This window comes from Plecotus auritus, assembly GCF_963455305.1.
Source record: "Plecotus auritus genome assembly, chromosome: 7".
Lineage (NCBI taxonomy): Eukaryota > Metazoa > Chordata > Mammalia > Chiroptera > Vespertilionidae > Plecotus > Plecotus auritus.
Genome location: NC_137774.1, coordinates 67,103,886 through 67,125,666, shown reverse-complemented (window position 1 = coordinate 67,125,666; position 21,781 = coordinate 67,103,886). Strand labels below are relative to the sequence as shown.

The following is a 21,781-nucleotide window of genomic DNA, read 5'->3' as shown; positions in this document are numbered from 1 at the left end:
AAGGGGCGCCACGTGCGGCGCCGGGGGCAAGTTGCCAACCTCCAGCCACCCCGCAATGCGTAAAGAAGGGGCGGGACCAGGGGCGGGACAAACCAAGGGGTGGGGCGAGCACGCGGACTGCGGACAGGACGCTGTGGCCTGTCCTTGGGTCTGCAGAACCCTGGACCCATCTGCCGGTGACTCCGCCTCCCCTTCCGCTTTCACTGGAGCCAGCCCCAGGGGGCAGCCTGATAGATAGTGAAGGCGGCTTCAGCCAATCGCCCGCGGCGTTGGGGGCGGGGCCCACTCAGGCGCGGCCGGGAGAGCTGTCCGCGCTCTGGTGGTGCTGAAAAGACGCTTCAGAGGCGTTGTGTGAGAGGCCAGAAATAAAAAATCAAAGTTGAAGCCCCTGCCAGCTGGCCGGGCTCATGTTGCATTGTATGGTAAGATGAAGGGTCTCTCCTCTCCAAAAAAAAACAGCCTTGTTACCCCTTAGGCTTCTCACAAGTGTGGAAACTTGCCATTCTCCTAGAGGAGGGAAGGGAAAGCCGATTGCACATGAGCTTCTGTAGAAAGGAAGGGGAAGTCCATGGAGTGAGGGTCTGGATAAGGGTTGGGGGCATATTGGGAACTGAGCAGCTTTGCCGCCCCTCGGCACCCTGGGAAGAGGAGATTCAGATTCCAGATGTTGCTGTAACAGGGAGAGGGGTCCATAATTATTGCTGGAACCACAGAGTTTCCCTTGCCTCCCCTAGGGGCCGCGGGAGTGAGGATTACAGTCCTGGCTCATATGGTCCCTCCTTCCTCCATCTGCACTTCCTCCTCCCTCCCGCCCCCCAATATATCCCAGGCCCCTCCCTTCGCCCGTCCCCAGGATCTGACGTGGACTCGACACCTTTCTCAGCTTCTCCCTCCCGCAGCTCTAGTGCCGGAGCTTTCGGCTCTCTAGGTTCCGCAACCCCCTCTCCTCCCCGCCAAGCCCCTCTAGAGCTTCCAGTAGATCCTCGACCCCACCCCAGGCCCCTCACACGCTGTCTTGCCTTTCCCCAGCTGGATCACACCTTGGGATCCAGCCAGCCTGGTGGACCCAGGCGCCAGAGCAGGAGGGTAACCCAGGAGGCCCGGTCCTTCGGCCCTCTCGGCTCCACCCCCTGCAGCCGGAGCCGCGCCCCCTCTCCCTCAGATCCCGGAGCAGAGAACAGAGGAGATTGGGCAAAGAGGCTTGGGCTCCAGGCGACCCACCAGCCCAATTCTGCCCCTCCATCCCAAGGGGTAGAGAAATTGTCTTCCTTGCTAACTGCCGGGAAGAAAAAAATAAAATAAAAGGAAAGATAGAGACAGAAGAAAGGTGACAGCTAGATTATTTAAGAGAGGCGCAGAGAAGAGAAATCAGTGTGAGTCGCCATGGGGACTCCCAAGGCCCAGCATCAACCACCTCCCCAGCTGCTGTTCCTAATTCTGCTGAGCTGCCCCTGGATTCAGGGTAAGGACATGGGATCGTGGGGGTGGGCCCATGAAAGCCCCCAGGGGGGGCCCTTTACCCTGCTTTCTCAGAACACCCTGGTCTTTCAAAGCTCCTGAGGCAGGGGAGGGACACAGCTGATGGAAAGGGACTAACCAGGGCTTTCTAGTTTGTACCTAACCCCACTATAGAAGAGGTGGGAAAATGAGTGAGGGTAGCTTTTAGCAGCATCTCAAGGGTTACATACAGGAAGGAGGGCTGGGAAAGTTGGGGGGATGTCTGTGGAGGTGGCAGAACACGCAGAGTACCTGAGTAGGAGATGGAGATGCTGGGAGGGATGCCAGGCACTGCACACACAACTGTTCTTGGATGTATGGACAAAGACAGATGAGCAGAGGCACTGCTCAGAGACCAGATTTTCAGTCCCCCACTCTGCCCCTCAGCGAGACCAGGGAGAGACCACAGAGAAAGGGAGGGAGGGAGGGAGGGAGGGAGGGAGGGAGAGAGAGAGAGAGAGAGAGAGAGAGAGAGAGAGAGAGAGAGAACACGTACACCACACTGCAGAGATAGAAGTCCAGAGAGAAAGCTGGGTACTGCAGAAGCAAGGGCTGGGAGGTGCTGTCAGACCAGGAGACCAGGAGACCACTGAGATGAAAATGAAGGCAGCACCTTCCCCCCTTCTCCACACTGCTGGCATATCCAGGGTTCATTGGAGCCAAGGTACTCACTGAAGGCCCACACAGCCTGGGGGGAAACATGGAGAAGAAGGTGGAAGATTGTGAGGGGCACCTGGGAGCCTCTCCTTCCATCTTAGCTCTCAGCTCAGCCTGGGACCCTGTGAGCTTCTGCAGGCCCAGCTGAGGAGGGAAGAATAACTCCAGAAAATATCTTTCTGGTGAATCGAGGAGTGTGGGCAGTGGAAAGGCTCATACAGCTTCATCTCTCAGGTCTGCCTGTGAAAGAGGAGGTGGCACTGCTGGAGCCTGGAAGCGAGACCCCCACGGTAGCCTCGGAGGCCTTGGCTGAGCTGCTCCATGGGGCCCTGCTGAGGAGGGGCCCAGAGATGGGCTACCTGCCAGGTGAGGCTCCCAGAGTGGCAAGAGTAGCACCGAGGCAGAGGGAGAGACATTCACTCAAGGAATTGGGGAACCAAACCATTAAAATTCAGAGGGAGGTAGAGGGTGATGGTTAGAGAGAGTCAAAACTGAGCAAAGACAGAGAAATAGAATGGTCAAGAGATAGAAAAACAGATAATCAGAAAAAGACAGATGGAAAATCAGAGAACCAGAATCAGAAAAATGGTGGGAGAAAGACACAAAAAGAGGAAGAGAAATACAGAGATAAGTAAACCTAGAATCATAAAATCAGAGACTGATAAGAATACTAATCAGAGAAATAGCAAAGAGTTCCAGAGAGAGCAAAACAGAGGAAAGAGAAAGCGGTAGCTAGGAGAGGAACCAGATCTGAATGGGGAGGCAGAGAGGCTCAAGGAGACCATCAGAGTGGAAGGACCTGGTCCAGATGTGAACAGTGGAAGAGAAAGGGGAGAGGGTGTTAGGGTGTAGAAGCCTTGGGAGGAGGTGGGGAATTGGGGTGAGGAAAATAGAAGTGGAGGGTCTGCACCTTGTTTGGGAGGTCTTTTGGGTTCAGTGGGCAACCCCCAGTTTCCCTCAGCCCTGTGCCCCCCTCTCAGGACTCACCAATTTGCTCTTCCTGTGCCCTGACTTCCCTTGCACTGTCCCAGGATCTGATCCAGACCCCACGCTAGCCACCACTCCAGCCGGCCAGACTCTTGCAGCACCCTCCCTGCCACGGGCCACTGAGCCAGGGACAGGGCCTCTGACAACAGCCGTAACCCCTAAGGAGGGTAGGGGGACTGGCCCCACCGCGCCGGAGCTGCTGACCCCGCCCCCAGGATCTACAGCCCCACCCCTTTCTGGCCCCGCCTCCCCAGGCCCGCCCCTTGGGCCTGAGGGAGGAGAGGAGGAGACCACGACCACCATCATCACCACAACTACTGTCACCACTACGGTGACCAGCCCAGGTGAGGCGATTGAAAGGGAATGGAGTAGTGTTCAAGAGGAGTAGGATATGAATAGGAGAGAGACTGCAGGGAAGGTGTGCAAGAAGGGATCTGGGTACAGACAGAAGAAGAGTTTCTGCTTAATAATATATACCCATATCATGTACCTTTCTATGTTTTATCCATGTTGCAGTTGGGGGAAGGGAATTCTGGGCACAGGGGGAGAGGAGCTTTGGATAAAGATGACGAGGGGTGCGATGGAGAAGAGAGATGGGGCCCCCCAGAGTTGCATGACTGGGAGGACAAAAACACAGAGATTTGTTCGACTCCAGACACTTATATCTTTTTAGTTTTATGTAATAACAACATCTCCGAAGGTGAAGGGCATATTGAGTCTCCAGATTTAGGGAGCAGCACCAGCCGCACCTTGGGACTCCTGGACTGTACATACAGCATCCATGTCTACCCTGGCTATGGCATTGAGATCCAGGTAAGTGGATGCAAGCATATAATTGTGAAACCTCCGAGCCCTTTCCTCTGGGTCCTAGGGTGTGCACAGATTTGACCTAAGAGCCAGAGAACCTGTTTCCTAACACTAATGGGCCTGCTTTCTGATGGTCAGGAAGACACCTGGAGTTCTACAACTTGGCCAGTGTCACTGTGGTGTTTGGGCTGCCACATACAGGGAAAAGGAAAGCAAGCGGGGCGGGGGGAGGGGGGAGTACTTCTGGGGTTTTCCACTCGGGTTGACTTACCCTGGTGAGTCTGGGTCTGGCTTCTGTAGGTGCAGACGCTGAACCTGTCTCGGGAGGAGGAACTCTTGGTGTTGGCTGGTGGGGGAGCCCCAGGCCTGGCCCCCCGACTCCTGGCCAACTCCTCAATGCTGGGAGAAGGACAGGTCCTTCGGAGCCCAACCAACCGGCTGCTCCTGCACTTCCAGAGTCCTCGAGTCCCAAGGGGTGGTGGCTTCAGGATCCATTATCAGGGTAAGAGTCCAGGGTGCTGGTGGAAGGGCAGGGGCCACACTGGCAGAAGGACATCCCTAGGAGACTTCCAGGCACAGGGCAATGTCAGGGACCTTTCCTCCTGACTAGCACCCTGGGGGCAGAACTCTCAGAGGAGACCTGTACACAGTTATTTCACACACTTACAGACCTATGTCTGAGTGTGCATGCATTCCAGTGACAGCTCATCCATTCACTCAGCAAATGCTTAGCTAGTTCCCACTTCATACTGGCCCTGTGTTAGCCTTGGGGAGAGGAATGAACAAGCCACGTGTAAATCTGACTTCAAGGAACTCAGAATCTAGGTAGGAAGATGGACAAGTAATCAGGATGATTATAATTCAGTGAGCTAAGGACCCTTATCCCTATGGTGGAGGAAAACAGGCAGAAGGAGCAAATATCAAAGGGACCTAAATTTCTCCTGTGGAATACAGGGACACCTTCTTGGAGGATATGATGATTAAGCTGAGACCTAAAAGGTTAGTTAGCTAGGCAAAGGGTAGGAGGGAGCAAAAGAGGAAGGAAGGCAGATGTCCAGATGGATGGAAAAGCACACTCCAAGACCCAGAGAGGAGAAAAAATTTGAGCCCCTTGAAGAGTTGAAGTAATTCATCATGGAAGATAGAATTGTCATAGCTTTGTGATCTAGGTCAAGTTACTTAACTTTTCATTGCCTCATCTGAAAAAATGGGAATTATAATACTTACCTTGTGGTATTGTTAAGATGATCAAATGAGTTAATACATGTCAAGTGCTTAAAATAGCAGCTGGTACACAGTGAGAGCTAAAAATGCCAGTCATTGCTATTACAGTACAAGCACAGAGCGGGGAGGGGGGAGAAATAAGCTAAGAGACCAGACCAGGAGGTAGGTTGGATTGGGATCATGCTCTTATCAGCATCAGTGAGGAGTTCAGACTCTTCCCGCAAGGAAGGGGGGGATATTTTGAAATATTTAAAGCAGGATAGTGACAGCCTCAGATTTGAGACCTAGAAAGATCCTGCTTGCTTCTGGGGCAGGGAAGGGGAATATATTTGTGCATGACTGCATTCATGAGCATCTACCCACAGACAACCTACACACGTGTATATCCACACTTGCCTGTGTGCACGGGGAACTTCCCCACAATGCAAGTGTATGTCCTAACATACATGTGTACATGTGTGCAAAGGGCCCAGGCACTGTCCCATTCCACATACTGCTGCCTCTCAAAAAAGCCTTCCTGTGCTCCTCAGGGACAAGGAAACTGGGTTGAGTCAATGTGCCTCTCACATCACCTCACGGCCTTGCCTGCCCCTTTGTTAGCTTTGCTGACCCCATATCCCTTTCCCAGGGCACACACACAACTTATATCCCCACTTCATACCCTCTCCAGCCTTTCCGGAGGCTTCCACTGGGGACCTGCTCCAGGGACTCATATGTGCAAGGTGGAGGCACCCAGTGCCAGACCTATTCGTGGAGAGATCAGTGAACTGAGGGACATATAATTGGTAGTCAGGGCCATATATAGTTGTTGGGGAGCAAGAGCATGCCTTGCGGGCCTAGGGCAGAGGGTTGGACTTCAGATATTACAGAATGTCCCCCTGCTGCCTCCTTTAAGCAGCTACTTCTCTGGGGCATTGAAAATAGGACTCTAGGCTAAGTAGAACATTTGGGGAAGCAGGGTTATTTCATAAATTGGCCTTCTTTACCTATCTCTGTCTTCCCTGCTTTACAGCTTCTCCAGGCACCTTTGGGACCAAAACCCTGTTTAACCCCTTCCAAATGTGCTCTAGCTGGGGCATCTGGTCCAGCGTGGCCTCATTAGCTTCTCTGACAGACCAAAGTCTCCATCATCCCTCACCCCAAGCCCAACAACTATTGTTTCATTTGCTTCCCACAGCAACCCTGGGAGTGGCCATTGTCAACTCAGGTTATGTGGTTTGCTCAGTCACCTGCAAATTCATTGCAGAGTCAGAATTCCAAGTCCCTGACTCCCAGTCATTCATTAATTACGGCTGGTGAGAAGCAGGTGATTAACATTTTCTGAGCACTTTTTATATGCTGGCTGCTTTGCATGTTTGTTTGTTTGTTTCACTTAAAGGCCAATCCTTATTGATAGGGATTATTATTGCCATTTATAGGTTAGAGGCCCTAGAGGCGAAGTCGCCTGCTGAAGGTCGTACAGCTAATAAGTTATGGAGCTAGACCTGGAACTCAGATCTGCCTGTCTCCAAAACCAGTGCTCTTTGCACTGTCACATTGATGCTTGGCTGCACCAATTAATCAGCTAGGCCAGGCTTTTAGAACACAAAATAAATAAGGCTTGGTTCAGTCTCTTAATGGCAATAGACAGTGGTTAATGTGATTATAAACTTACTAAAGGCCCAGTGCATGAAATTCGTGCATGGGTAGGGTCCCTAGAGGCTGCTGGCTGCTGGCTGCTGGCCAGGGCCTTCCTTCATTCCATGCCACCCCCTGGTGGTCATAGCAAGCTATCAAACTCCTGAGGGTTCACTTTGCATATTAGGCTTTTATATATATAGACTAGAGGCCCATTGCACAATATTCGTGCAAGAATAGGCCTTGCTTCCCCTGGCTTCACTCCCAGCCCCCCAGGAGCCGGCAAGTCCTCGCTCCCAGCTGGAACACTGCTCTTGTAGCTCCCTCCACTGCCGCCCCTCCCCCTTATAGCAGGCATCCCACCCCTCCCAGCCACTCCACGCCTGGCATATGCATATTAACCCACCATCTTTGTTGGGTTAATTTGCATACCCACTCCTGATTGGCTGTGGACGTAGCGGAGGTATGGTCAATTTACATGTTTGTCTATTATTAGGTAAGATATGTGTGGGACTGTGTATAGGCAAGAGAGCAACCAACTCTACTGGGGAGAGAAAGGGCCAGGAAGCCTCCCTGAAAGAGATGGCACATCAGTTATTCCTTGAAAGATTAGAAAAAGCCAGCGAGGGCCTTGCAGGTAGGGGAAATGGTATAAAAAAACATGGAGGTGAGACCATAAGGAGTCACAACCTATACTATGTAGGATACATGGGCCGTAGGTGATGAGAATTGGAGGTGGATGTGCTGGGCAGAGCCCTGCTGTGGGGCTTGAGTGTCAATCTAAAGTACTGAGACCTAAAAAACAATAAATAAATAAATAAATAAATAAATAAATAAATAAATAAATAAATAAAGTACTGAGACTAGATTCTGTTGGTCCTGGAGAGCCATCACAGAGGCTAACATTTATTCAAATCAATGTTTCCTAGAAAGTTGTTTTTATGTCTGTCTATCTCAGTAGTCTGTAGATTCCCAAAGAGTAAGGCCTGAGTCTTTTTATTTTATTTTATATTTTTATTGATTTTTTTACAGAGAGGAAGGGAGAGGGAGAGAGAGTTAGAAACATCAATGAGAGAGAAACATCGATCAGCTGCCTCCTGCACACCTCCCACTGGAGATGTGCCCGCAACCAAGGCACATGCCCTTGACCGGAATCGAACCTGGGACCCTTGAGTCCGTAGGCCGACGCTCTATCCACTGAGCCAAACCAGTCAGAGCAGGCCTGAGTCTTTTCATCTCTTTGTCCCCAGGACCCTGCCAAGGAACTACTTGTTGAATTTTTAATATGGGGGAGACCAGGTCTCTTACAGGATCACTGAGGGCTAGAGAGTCAGAAAAAGCAAAGGCCTAGGGCAAGCTGGTATCTCCCAAGCCCTCTGCTAATTGTAGTCTTCCCCTCCTACAAGACCCAGCTTTGATGTATTTCTTCCAAGAAGCCCTTCTCGATGAGCTTTGCCTGGTCTGAAACAGACACACAGAGCTCTGTCAAGATCAAGTTCAGAGTCCATAATTTGCTATCAAGTCACTTTTTAAAATTTTTTTATTTTTATATATTTTTATTGTTTAAAATATTACATATATTAGTACATATATCTCCTTTTTTTCCCCCCCGTTGACCTTCCCCCAGCCTTCTCTATCCCCTGTCGCGTGCCCTCATCCCCCCCACCCCAGTGTCTTGTGTCCATTGGTGTGCTTACATGCATGCATACAAGTCCTTTGGTTGATCTATTTCCTCCACCCCTCCCCAGCACTCCCCAGCCTTCCCGCTGTAATTTGGCAGTCTGTTCGGTGCTTTACTGCCTCTGTATCTATCTTTTTATTCATCAGGTTATAATGTTCTTTATCTTCCATAAATGAGTGAAATCATGTGGTATTTCTTTCATTGCCTGGCTTATTTCACTTAACATAATGCTCTCCAGGTCCATCCATGCTGCTGCAAATGGTAAGAATTCCTTCTTTTTTATAGCAGCATAGTATTCCATTGTGTAGATGTACCATGGTTTTCTAATCCACTCATCTGCTGATGGGCATTTAGGCTGTTTCCAAATCTTAGCTATGGTGAATTGTGCTGCTATGAACATAGGGGTGCATATATCCTTTCTGACTGGTGTTTCTAGTTTCTTGGGATATAATCCTAGAAGTGGGATTACTGGGTCAAATGGGAGCTCCATTTTTAGTTTTTTGAGGAAACTCCATACTGTTCTCCACCGTGGCTGCACCAGTCTGCATTCCCACCAGCAGTGCATGAGGGTTCCTTTTTCTCCGCATCCTCGCCAACACTTGTCGTTTGTTGATTTGTTGATGATAGCCATTCTGACAGGTGTGAGATGGTATCGCATTGTCGTTTTGATTTGCATCGCTCGGATAATTAGTGACTTTGAGCATGTTTTCATATGTCTCTTGGCCTTCCTTCTGTCTTCTTTCAAAAAGATTCTATTTAGGTCCATTGCCCATTTTTTTATTGGATTATTTATCTTCCTTTTATTAAGTTGTATAAGTTTCCTGTAGATGTTGGAGATTAAACCTTTATCAGTGATAACATTTGCAAATATGTTCTCTCATACAGTGGGCTTTCTTGTTGTTTTGTTAATGGTTTCTTTTGCTGTGCAAAAGCTTTTTATTTATTTTTTATTTTTTTAAAATATATTTTATTGATTTTTTACAGAGAGGAAGAGAGAGGGATAGAGAGTTAGAAACATCGATCAGCTGCCTCCTGCACACCTCCTACTGGGGATGTGCCTGCAACCAAGGTACGTGCCCTTGACCGGAATCGAACCTGGGACCCTTCAGTCCGCAGGCCGATGCTCTATCCACTGAGCCAAACCGGTTTCGGCAAAGCTTTTTATTTTGATGTAGTCCCATTTGTTTATTTTCTCTTTAGCTTCCATTGCCCCCAAGTCACTTTCTATTTCTTTGTTTTATCTCATATACAAGAATTTCAGGAGGCTTTCAAAAAAGAATTCAAGCAATAAAATTAAATAGAATAAGTAAGAAAAAATTGGTACCAGGTAATGTTTATTAAAGTTGAGAAAATAGAATGTGGACAAGCCTTTGTTGCCAGGAATAAGCCATAATCTGGTTCTGAGCTTCCTAGCAGCCAGTGCAAAAAAAAAAAAAAAAAGAGAGAGAGAGAGATTGAGAGATTACACAGTTCCCCAACAAGAAAGGAAAAGACAAAACAGTTCTTTAATGAAAGCAAAGCTTTCCCTAACACTTCACTTACACTGGGAGATTCATTTAGGGAGCAGTGAGGATTAAGGCCTTTAATGGTAAAATAGTCAAAGCTTCTAGAGGAGTTTCATTTGGTTCCTCTGGGTGAAAGCTGAGGGCATACCTCAGTAAAAGTCCACTGTGTGTGTAGAGGGGAGAAAATGCTCCAATGCACTTAATAACTTGAATCCTCATTGGCTGCATCTGGAAAATAGGTCACAGTGTTTCTCTGACTACCTCAAAAGCACTGTGTGAACTCACTTTGGAAGGTGAACAAGCTCTGCAAATATATTATTTGTTATTATTAGAGCTGGATGGGGTTCAGAGTGGTCAATTGATTTGCCTGGGGTCACTTAGCAAAAGAATTCTGGGATCCAGAATTTCTTTGAGTCTCAGGTACCTTATCTATAAAGTGAAGGCCAAAATGAGTAAACTACAAAGATTAGAGGAGATAAGAGATGTTGAAATGAGCTCTTCATGAGACGTGTACCCGTGTGAGGACTCCAGTATGAAGCCATTTTGTGCCCCCAGGGGGTCTTGGAAAGAGGGGAGGAAGTGCTGGGGCACTGGGAGGGTGACATGGGAAAATGAACCCCCCTTCTCCCTGCTCTCCTGCTCCAGCCTACCTTCTGAGCTGCGGCTTCCCTTCCCGGCCGGCCCATGGGGATGTGAGTGTGACAGACCTGCATCCTGGGGGCACGGCCACCTTCCACTGTGATTCAGGCTACCAGCTGCATGGTGAAGAGACCCTCATCTGCCTCAATAGCACCCGGCCAGCCTGGAGCGGTGAACCCCCCAGTTGCATGGGTGAGTCTCCTGCCACAATAGGTGGGGGCTTCTGTCCTAGGAACCCCACTGGAAGGGTCCTATCTTGGGGGTCTCCATCTTTGGGGAATATCCATCTTGAAGGGGTTTGGATCCTGAAGCATTGTTACCCTGGGGCCTCCCTCTGGAGCCCTTTACACTGAGGTCTCTATCCTTGGAGTCTCCATCATTGGTTGGGGGATCTCCATCTCAGAATGTCCCACCTGGAAGGTTTCCATATTGGGAGTTACCATTCTGGAGGTCCCTTCTTTTGGAGACTCCTCATCCTAGAAGAAACCATTCTTGGGGTGGGAGGGTGGAGTCTCAAACTGTGGGAGGGTCTCTATCCTGAAGAGTCTTCATCCTGGGGATCCCAACTTGAAGATTTTCCATCTGAGGGCTTAAATTAGGGAGATCCCCCATGGTTACCCATCCCAGCATGTCCACATCTGGGGAGTCTTCATTTTGGTGGAATCTCTATCCTGGGGGTGTCCACTCTGGGTTTTCTTATTCCAGGTCTGGGTGCCTACCTGGGCAGTACCCTGGAAAAGGTCCTGTTCTCTGGGGTGGGCATTTAGGGCAGAGACCATGCTGAGGCCAGGTCCCAGGCAAAGGTGTGGATGCAACAGCTCTGAAGATGGGAGGACAAATCACCTTAACCTGCCCCTCCTCTGCCCACAGCATCCTGTGGTGGCACCATCCACAATGCTACACTGGGCCGCATCGTGTCACCTGAGCCCGGGGGAGCTGCAGGGCCCAACCTCACCTGCCGTTGGATCATTGAAGCAGCTGAGGGACGCCGGCTGCACCTGCATTTCGAGAGGGTCTCGCTAGATGAGGACAATGACCGGTGAGGTTCTGGGCTTTGGGTCAGAGTCCCCACCTCAGGGAAATAGGGAGGGTGCAGTGGGAGACAGACAGACCTTGGGTGGATCCTAGTTGGGATCTGTGTCAAACACAGGTTAGTCATTTTTCTTAGACAGTATAGCTGTGGAAACTTAGATGAATCTCTTCACTCTGTGTGCCACAGTTTCCTCATTGGCAGAACGGAGATAATAGAATCTCTCAAGTTTTCTGTGAGGATAAATGCATTAAGATATGTATTGTGCTTAGAATGGTGCCCAGCACACAGTAAGCACTAGATATGTGTTTGCTCAGCATCATATTATTTATCTAACAAACTGGTATCCCAGCTCTGCCCAGTAGTTGCTATGTGACGTTAGGCAGGCTGCTTAATCTTTCTGGGTCTCAATTTCCTCATCTATAAAATGAGAGATAATAATAATAGTATCAGACTCAAGGTTTCCTGTGAGCATTAAACATGATAAAATATGTAAAGGCTTAGCTAAGTACATGGCATATAATTAATGTTTGAAAACAATAGCTATGAAAATAAGTAAGGCGCTCCAGTGGCGCAGTCAGTTAGCGTGCGGTATTTATAAGAAAATGGAAGAGCAGGTAAGAGATGAAGCAGCTTCTGAGGGGAAACTGAGCTCCTGGCCACCCTCTGTCCACTCCAGGTTGATGGTGCGCTCAGGGGGCAGTCCCCTGTCCCCGGTGATCTATGACTCTGACATGGACGATGTCCCTGAGCGGGGCCTCATCAGTGACGCCCAGTCCCTCTATGTGGAGCTGCTTTCAGAGACACCTGCCAATCCCCTGCTGCTAAGCCTCCGGTTTGAAGGTAACTCCCCCCCTGCCCCCCGGGCCCCAATCCCTGTACCTTCCCCTCTTCCAGATGCCCACACACGGTCACAAGCACATACTCTATCCCTGCTCATCTCCGTGTTTGGATTCCTGAAACCTGACTTGCCTTCCCATCCCAAAACTACAAGGATTCCTTCATATGGACCCCTTTGAATTTCATGAGGTGGTCTTTTCTATTTAAGCTTCATATATTTCTGGATCCAGGTACACAGCCAAGAGACCAGTTACCTTAACCTCTCAGTTCTTTCCTCTGTGTTGGCTTCATTCTCCAGCCTCAGTTTGTGGTGAACCCAGCAGTGCCAAATTAGCATACTACCAACTTAGTAACTCTATCAAAAAGAGAGAAAGCATACCACTTTCCCAAGGGCTTCAGCCAGGAAATGTTCTGATGGCCTGGCTTAGGTCATATGCCTATACCTGAGCCAATCACCGTAGCTAGGGGCAGATTATGATTGGCAGATCCACATCATAAGGCCATCCCTCCTTGGCCCCAACTGAATCTCATGGACTGGAAGTGGGGGAGGCATGTGTGCCAAAATGAAGGGACATTGGATGCTGGACAGGTAGAAATAAGGAGGTCAGTTGTCATGGGAGAAGGAGCATTTGAGCTGGGCCTTACAGATAGAGATAATTTTAAAAGAGAGAAATTGGGAATTAATGTTTCGGGTGGAAGGAACAGTGTGAGCAATGGTAAAGAGGCAGAGAAAGGCATGTTTGGGAAACAGAATTTCAGTGTGGCTGTAGCAGAGGATTTGTGCAAATAGTAGCAGGAGAGAGACAAAGAAAGTGAAATGCTCAGAAATGAAATGAATCAAAAGAGAAATGGAATTGGCTCTGGGCCCTAATGGATGTGTAGGATTTGGCCATGATACCTTATAAGGTTAAGTAACTGTGAAATAAACAGTGAATCTACGAAATAAATTGCATGTTATATTCTGAGAGTGCAAAGAGCATGCCTAGGTAAGAGGCCAGCCTCCACAGTTGTGGGCCACTGCTGATTCATGAGCTCAGATTCCTGTTCTGTATCATAGGCATCTAAATCTGAGCTCACAGAGTTTTGCAGCCAAGGTATGATCAGGTGGGGAAAAACAACAATGCTCTACAAGTGTTCATCTTTGCTGACTTAGTCCAAAGTCAAAACATAGCTTTTGTGTTAGCTGCACTTTTGGGTTTCAGCCCCAGCATGGATAATCAGGGATTATCAAAATCTAACAGTTATTTTTGAGAAGAGAACACACCTGCATGAGCCAGTGTTCCTAAGGCCTGCTCCTCACCCCCCTCCTTTGCAATTTCCAGAGGCTGGTAATCAAGCTACCTGGGTTTCAGACTTGGTTCTGCCACTGCCCTACTGTGTGACCTTGGGCAAGTGGTGTTTTGTCTGTGGACCTTAGTTTCCTCATCTGTAGAATGGTGGCTAGGATTTGACTAGCCCAGGGGCTTCCCTCCAGAGGCCGGGGAGGTGACATAAATGTACGAAAGAGGCGGGTTGGGGTTTTAGGGACACTGGAGAGTGAAAGCTAAATCCAAAGGCATTCAATTTTAAGCAGCCCACTGAGTGGCCAAACAACACTTGAATTCAGCCCAAGTCCCCGTTTGAGACCCTTTTAGGCCTGTCCTAATGCTTAATTTGTGTGATTGACTCTTCCTTAGCCTTTGAGGAAGATCGCTGCTTCGCCCCCTTCCTGGCACATGGCAATGTCACCACCACAGACCCTGAGTACCGCCCAGGGGCGCTGGCTACCTTCTCATGCCTCCCAGGATATGCCTTGGAGCCCCCTGGTCCCCCCAATGCCATCGAATGTGTGGATCCCACAGAACCCCACTGGAATGACTCCGAGCCAGCCTGTAAGGGTGAGCCTTCCATATCCCCAGTAAGACCTTCAGTCTACAGACTATTCCCTGAGCTGGGAATCTTAGGAAGGCCATTCACGGAGACCTGCATATCCAAACCTAATAAACACAGGCCTTGGGTAATCTCTGTCCCTTTCAAAGACTTGGGCTTGTTACAGAATTCAGGGGTCACAACCCAAATGTCTCCAACAGCTAGAAGTGGAGTTGGGCTAAGTGGTGGACTGGGTGGAGAGTGGGCAGGGTTAATTAAGAGCAGGGCTGGGGATTGGATACAGCAGGACTAGGGGTGGCAAGAAAAAACAGGTAGCAGGGAACCTGTGAGGCTGTCCGGTGCAGACAGTTGGGAATGGTGAGGATTGTGGTGAAATGGAGACTACATGCCCACCTGGGTCCTGAATTTGACACCGTTTCTACCCTAGCCATGTGCGGAGGGGAGCTGTCAGAGCCAGCTGGTGTGGTCCTCTCTCCAGACTGGCCCCAGAGCTATGGCCCCGGCCAGGACTGCGTGTGGGGCCTACATGTCCAGGAAGAGAAGCGCATCTTGCTCCAAGTTGAGATGTATGTTTGGGTGCTGCAGAGGATGCGATGGGTGTGGGCTCAGCAAACTGTGGTATAACAACACACTAGCCTGCATCCCCAGCCTGGCTAGCTCCTATGTCTACACAGGATTGGGTGAATGTATGGTCTGATGAATGAGGAGACTAACGGTTCCTGATGGGGTGTGGGTTGACAGGTAGACCTGGGTACAAATCACTAGTTAGCCTGTCTTGGACAGGTACATGGGGTAAATGGGCCTTCCTCCAGGGCTATTGTGAAAAAAGCCATCTGGTCTGGTATCTCTCACTGGGGCTGTTTCTGAGGCCATCCCAGAGCAGATCTCCAGGGACCTAAGCCCAAGTTTGCAGCACCAACAGAACTAAAGTGGGTGTGGGGAGAATGTAGTGAGCTGACTGGATATGAGGTAGTTAACGGGACTGGACAGAACCAGAAGTGGCCGTGGCCAAAAGCTTCCCCTCAGGCGGAGCCTAGAGTTGATCGGGATGATCAAGAGCACGAGGAGCCACAGCACTAGTTGAACCTGGAGAGACTAGCGTAGCGAAGCCCATAATTGGCCAAAACTGAGGAGGGGCCAGATGGATCGGATCGTAGTCCAGCCTCCATATCTGGTCCTACTCCCTGCAGCTTGAATGTGCGCGAAGGGGACATGCTGACACTGTTCGACGGGGACGGTCCCAGCGCCCGAGTCCTGGCCCAGCTGCGGGGACCTCAACCGCGCCGCCGCCTCCTCTCCTCTGGGCCCGATCTCACGCTGCAGTTCCAGGCACCGCCCGGGCCCCCAAACCCGGGCCTGGGCCAGGGTTTCGTGTTGCACTTCAAAGGTACCGAGGTCTAGGGTCCCAAGATGGGCAGGGATCCAGCAGGAGCGAGGCCCCACGAGTCTGGAGTCTGGACGGGTGCCCTGAGTCGCAGGGCAGCCTCTAAACTCGCTGTCTCTACACTGCAGAGGTCCCCAGGAACGACACGTGCCCTGAGCTGCCACCTCCGGAGTGGGGCTGGAGGACGGCTTCCCACGGGGACCTGATCCGGGGCACAGTGCTTACTTATCAGTGCGAACCGGGCTATGAGCTGCTGGGCTCCGACATTCTCACCTGCCAGTGGGACCTGTCCTGGAGCGCAGCCCCGCCGGCCTGCCAAAAGAGTGAGCCCGGGACCGCCCCAGTCCTCTCCTGGCTCCGCCCCTGCCCTTCTGGGTTTCACTGCTCCGCTGGGGCCCCGCCCACTTCCCTCTGCGCCCCGCCTCCGTCCTTTGTCCCCACCCCTATCCTGTCCAGGTTCCGTCCCTTCTCTCTGGGTCCTGCCGGGATCTTTCTCAGGCTTCGCCCTATGCTCTTTGGGTTCCACTCATTTGCTTCTCGGTGCCCGAAACTGTGCCCTCTGGACCTCAATCTCATCCTCTCGGGGCTGCATCCCACTCTCTGGCACTGCTCTGCTCTCTGACCCCGTTTCCTCTGGTCCTGCCTCATCTTTCTACCCTCCCTGGACCCGCCCCATCAGGGCTTGGTTGCACTCTTCCTGCTCTAAGTCCTGCGCCAGTGTCTCAGTCCCCAACCTTTGACATTACAGGGAGTCACTTTGCTAGGACCTAGGCAGTCATTGAAGCCCCATGCTGGATTTGGGTTGGGGTTACACAGAGAGGTTGGGGTCTCTCCCTACCCTGATGGAGTTCACAATCTGAGAGAGGGACAGCTAGTCAAACAACTCAAGAGATTACAGAGTGGTAACCACAAGTACCTAGCATCTCTGAGCCTTAGCTTCTCACCGGTGAAGTAGGAATAGGGGTTGTGAAGAGCAAATGAAGTTTTTCACACAGTGCCTGGTGCATGTAACAGTAAGTAATAGCTGCTGTAAGTATGAAGAGGGCTGTGGGAAAAGGGGTGGGTTATTTGCCCCAGGGAAGAGGCAGGACATTTCACAGAAGAGGTGATATTTGAAGGAGCTGGGAGCCAGGCTGGTGTAGCTCAGTTGGTCGAGCATTGTTCCATGAACCGGGAGGTCACCTGTTTGATTCCTGGTCAGGGCACATGCCTGGGTTGTGGACTTGATCCCCCAGTATGGGGCATGCAGGGGGCACCTGATCGATGTTTCCATTTCTCTCCCTCTCCCTTCCTCTCTCTTTAAAAAAATCAATAAAAACATATATATTTTTAAAAACACACTTTAAAAATAAATAAATAAATAAATAAATAAAGGAGCTGGGAGTTTTTATCTTTTAAAAGAGCAAAAAGGGGTGGCATCGTGTCACTTTCTCCCAGTTGGGGCAGCCTGTTACGAGGATAAGGCATCTTCTACCTGGCCCTTGGGGGCACTGGTGGGACCAATGAGCATAAGTTTCAGGAGGCCAGATTTGGATTGGACACAAGTCTAGTTGCCACAGCTTCCCATATCTGGGAGGATTCATAGGATGTCCAGTCTAGAACCCAGACAGGACAGGGACAGGGACAGAAAAGGATGGAGGCAGGGTCCAGAGTGGGTAGGCCTAGCCCAGCTGCTCCAGGCTCAAGAGGGAATCTGCCCAAAGAGGCACATTGAGCCCAAAGCTGAGCTGAGACCCAAATCTCTGAATTTCAGCCCAGTGCTCCACAGCTGTGCCCCTGAGTGGTTCCAGCTCTGCCATTCCCTGAGTGACTGTGGGCTAATCATTTGACTGCCCTGAGCCCTGGGCCCCAAGGCAAATGACAGTGATATTGACCTCTCAGGATCATCAGAGTATATATCAAGTTTTGGTTGTTGTTGTTGAATCCTGACTGGAGGATATTTTTCCATTGATTTTTCAGAGACAGTGGAAGGGGGGTGGGGGAGAGAAATATTGACGTAAGAGACATTGACCAGTTGCCTCCCACACTTGCCCCAGCTGGGAAGTGAATCGAACCCGAGAACCTCTGGTCCTGGGGCCAATGCTCTAACCTCTGAGAAACACAGACCAGGGTGAGGTTTTTTCCTGGTTTTGTTTTTTTAATTAATCAGAGTATGTATCATGTTTGTAAACATTTAGCACAAGTCTGTATGTAAGAAATGGCTGTGATTATGACTCTTCCACCTGCAGGGGCCAGGCAGGCTCTGTTAGTGAGCAGTGAGTGGGCTGGGAATGATGGGGAGGAGGAGCAGGAGGGCAGCTGCTGTTCTGCTGATGAGCTGCCATGCAGGGCTGACACTACGGGGATTTAGCTGGTATGCTCAGTACAGTGGTTAAATATTTAAAAATTTATCCTAGGATGGGGGCCTAGGTTGCCCTAATCACTGTGTTCCCGAAGAAACCAGAAATATAAAATGCATTGAATTATAAGTTTTTCCAACTATTGCTCCCTTCATTCTGAGGAAATAGTGGGAAGTAGGGGGTTCAGGCATCTCCTAGCCCTAAGCTTCTGGGAGGTCTTTTAAGGCACTAGCTCCCCTTGACTTTGCCCTCTTGCCAACAGTCATGACTTGTGCTGACCCTGGTGAGATCACCAACGGGCACCGTACCACCTCGGACGCTGGCTTCCCTGTTGGCTCCCATGTCCAGTACCGCTGTCTGCCGGGGTACAGCCTAGAGGGAGCAGCCGTACTCACCTGCTACAGCCGGGACACAGGCACACCCAAATGGAGTGACCGGGTCCCCAAGTGCGCCTGTGAGTCTGGGGACACCTGGGAAGGATGGCTGGGTGGCTTGCTCAGCAGTGCAACTGGCATGTGACTGACATGTTCCCTGCAGTGAAGTACGAGCCATGCCTGAACCCAGGGGTGCCAGAGAATGGCTATCAGACACTGTACAAGCATCACTACCAGGCGGGCGAGTCTCTGCGCTTTTTCTGCTATGAGGGCTTCGAGCTCATCGGCGAGGTCACCATCACCTGTGTGCCCGGCCACCCCTCACAGTGGACCAGCCAACCCCCACTCTGCAAAGGTGCCTGGGCAGGCCGGGCAGGAGGGGACATAGTAGTGTTTGGGAGTGACAGGGCTGAGAAAGTCAGGTAGCAAATTTGAGACCAATGGTAACCCTGCCGAGCTCCCTGTTCACCTCCTGTGGGCTCTCATCCAGGAGTCCTGGGGAAGTCATGGTCATGAAATTATCCTTAGGGATGTAGTAGAAGGGGCTTTGGTTTGGAAGTCTCTTGTCCTCTAGAAAGGTCTCAGTTTCCCTATTTTTGAAAATTCTACAGACCTGGATGGTTTAGACTGCCCAGGGTTAGGAACCCGGAACTTTAAGGGGTCTGCAGGGGAAGGAAGAAGGCCCTGCCCTGACTCCTCCTCCCCCTCCCCCACCAAGAGAAAGACAAAGCTTAGGTTAAGCATCAGGCAGAGAGAACCAAGCTGTCCAGCCCAGCCCCACTGGGCTCCGCCCTCTACCCAGCCTCCTTCCCTCCCTGGCTCAGACCCCGTCCCCTCCCCCTCCTCTCCCTGCAGTGGCCTATGAGGAGCTCCAGGACAACCGAAAACTGGAAGGTCAGTGAGGGCACAGGTGGAGACCCAGGCCTGGCTGAGTCGGGAGGGCAAGGTAGAGGCTGGGGGCAAGAGGCCAGGCCCCGGAGGGGTGAGGCCCAGGGTTCAGGGCCCAGGGCAGGAGGCTGGGAGAGCCTAGGGCTCAGCCCAGCACCAGCTCAATGACCTCTCTCCTCCTCCCACCAGTGACCCAGACCACAGACCCATCAAGACAGCTGGAGGGCGGGAACCTCGCCTTGGCCATCCTGCTGCCCCTAGGCTTGGTCATTGTCCTCTGCTGTGGCGTTTACATATACTACACCAAGTAAGTACCATTGAGGGAGCTGTGGCCAGGGCAGACATCCTGCCTGCCTGGTGGGTGAGGTGGGGTTGGGGGGCTCACCTCTCTATAAGCCTCTCCATCTCCTCCCTTCCCAGGCTGCAGGGAAAATCCCTCTTCGGCTTCTCGGGCTCCCATTCCTACAGCCCCATCACTGTGGAGTCGGATTTCAGCAATCCACTGTATGAAGCTGGGGTGAGCCCTTTCCCTGCCCCTGGAGTTCCACATCTCCCAGCTCCCCCAGGACTCCATAACCTTCTCTCACGACCTCTGTAATATCTGTCTTGGGAATTTCAAACTCAGCTGCCTACAAAGGCCATGTCAATGAACAAAGCAAGTCAGGTGTGAACAATAGGAAGTGGTGAGGACTTTGGCCAATTGGAGAATTTGTGCCCCATCTAGTCCATAGTGGAAACAGGCCCAGTTGCCAGATTGTTCAAGACAATCCAGAAATTCAGATTTTTATGTGCTTTTAATATGCTGTAGGATGAACCAAACACATCCATTTCCATCCTATGGTCCCCAAACCACCAATGATGTTACCTTAAAAGTCCAGGTTCTTTCCCCCTCCCTGTGTTCATACTCCATGTTGCTGCCTCCTCCACCACCATCCCACTCTAGCAACTGATCCCATCTCTCTGTCTCCAGGATACACGGGAGTATGAAGTTTCCATCTGAACCCCAAGACTAAGGCTGCAGGACCCAAGATGTCCCTCCCCTCCTCATTCTTGGCAGGGAGGAGTGCAGGACCTGGTCTCTGGCTCCTTTCCTTCCTGTTGTGTAAATAGCCTCCTGGTCCCACAAGGGGGCTTTGTTGGCCCTGGGGACCCTACAGTAAATAAACCAGCATCCTGTCACCCAAAACCTCCTCTTCTCAGTTGCCAAATAAGGGGCCTACCCCACTCTACTGGCTTTTGGATCCTGGCATGGGAACCCAGTTCCACTACAACTCCTGGGGCCCCCCAGCCCAGGGTACCTCATAAGGACTGCCCCTGAGAGCGCCGCTGTTCCCTTGGCCGTGAAGGCTCTGCCCTTCCCAGACGCTCTGGCCCCAGCCTAACCCCTGGGCTTGGAGGGTCAGAAGGATGATGAAGGGAGAGCTGGGACAAGGCCTCTATGCCCTTCCTGCCATCTACTCAACCCACAGTCTCCACCTTTGCTTCTGGATTTTTGTTTTTGAGCAATAAACAGAAAATCACCATTTGTAACTGGGCTGGTGGGGTGTGGGAAGGTGGGTCACTGAGCATTGGAGATGGTGATGGGGGCCTCTCTGGAGAGAGAGTTGGGGAACGGGGAACAATTGGGGGTGGAGGGGGGATTTAAGATTAGGCTCAGGACAATGTCAAGGGGTTAAAAACCTGGCTATAGGGTCAGCCTTTGTGGAGGACTGACTGGGACAAGCCCCTTCTGGGCTTCAGCTTTCTCTCCACCAAGGCTTGATGTTTCTAGAAGGCTCTTCTCGCGAGGAGGTAGCTGACAATAGTCCCATCTCCTCCCTCACTGTTTGGCAGGAGACAAGCAGGTGTCAGTTTATCTCGTTTACGCCCCTCCTGAGAATTTTTGTATCCAAATGTACTGTCTCCACCCACTCACCATTTTGGCACTTAAGCATATCTGCTGTTACCGGTCTACCAAGTATTGGTCATATTTTTGCAGCATGTCATAACCAGTGAGCTTGTTTTGTATCCTGTGTCCATTTCTACTTTAATTTTTAACATTATAAGGAATCTATGGCCTGTTTGTCTCAAGAGTTTCTCAATTAATTGACTTTCCTTAGTTGAAAATGTATATTTAAATACAATTAAATATTTGGATCCTTCAAAAGGATACTGAAATACTCAAAGGGGGTTGAATTTTAGGAGAACATGGGGCAAATTGATCTTGATAATAGTCTGAGTTTGTGGCATTTATTCTGTGCTAGGCATTGTGCTAAGCACGTTGTATGCATGTTTTTAACCCTGTGAGGCAAGGACAATTATTCCCATTTTCAGATTAGGAAACTGGCTCAGAGCTATGAACTGACTTCCTCAGGAAGCTACACTATTGACCAGACTGGAATGTAAATGAAAACTCCACGAAGCCTACTGAACTGCCTTCTGGCTAGTAATGGATGTGACACGT

General features: G+C 50.6%; 1 protein-coding gene across 2 annotated transcripts; it reads left to right on the top strand.

Moving 5' to 3' along the window:
* Window positions 1–863: 863 nt before the first annotated feature.
* SEZ6L2 (seizure related 6 homolog like 2) lies at window positions 864–21,396 on the top strand. Of its 2 annotated transcripts, XM_080682131.1 has the most exons (18): window positions 904–1,462; window positions 2,389–2,520; window positions 3,186–3,485; window positions 3,815–3,954; window positions 4,249–4,450; window positions 10,621–10,806; window positions 11,485–11,653; window positions 12,324–12,487; window positions 14,161–14,361; window positions 14,781–14,919; window positions 15,544–15,740; window positions 15,866–16,060; window positions 18,339–18,530; window positions 18,614–18,805; window positions 19,306–19,344; window positions 19,528–19,645; window positions 19,759–19,855; window positions 20,309–21,396. In XM_080682131.1, the coding sequence occupies exons 1-18, from the start codon at window positions 1,384–1,386 to the stop codon at window positions 20,336–20,338; spliced, it is 2,772 nt and encodes a 923-aa protein (XP_080538257.1). In that variant the 5' UTR covers window positions 904–1,383; the 3' UTR covers window positions 20,339–21,396. The 2 variants fall into 2 exon arrangements, with proteins under 2 accessions (XP_080538258.1, XP_080538257.1); XM_080682132.1 differs by lacking the exon at window positions 19,306–19,344 and having other exon boundaries at window positions 864–1,462.
* Window positions 21,397–21,781: the final 385 nt, after the last annotated feature.

Excerpts from the sequence above, each read along its gene's own strand:
- SEZ6L2 (XM_080682131.1), top strand. The coding sequence starts at position 1,384 with ATGGGGACTCCCAAGGCCCAGCATCAACCACCTCCCCAGCTGCTGTTC. Across the intron at positions 18,806-19,305 it reads CCAACCCCCACTCTGCAAAG|TGGCCTATGAGGAGCTCCAG; the intron begins GTGCCTGGGCAG and ends CTCTCCCTGCAG. Across the intron at positions 19,646-19,758 it reads GTTTACATATACTACACCAA|GCTGCAGGGAAAATCCCTCT; the intron begins GTAAGTACCATT and ends CTCCCTTCCCAG.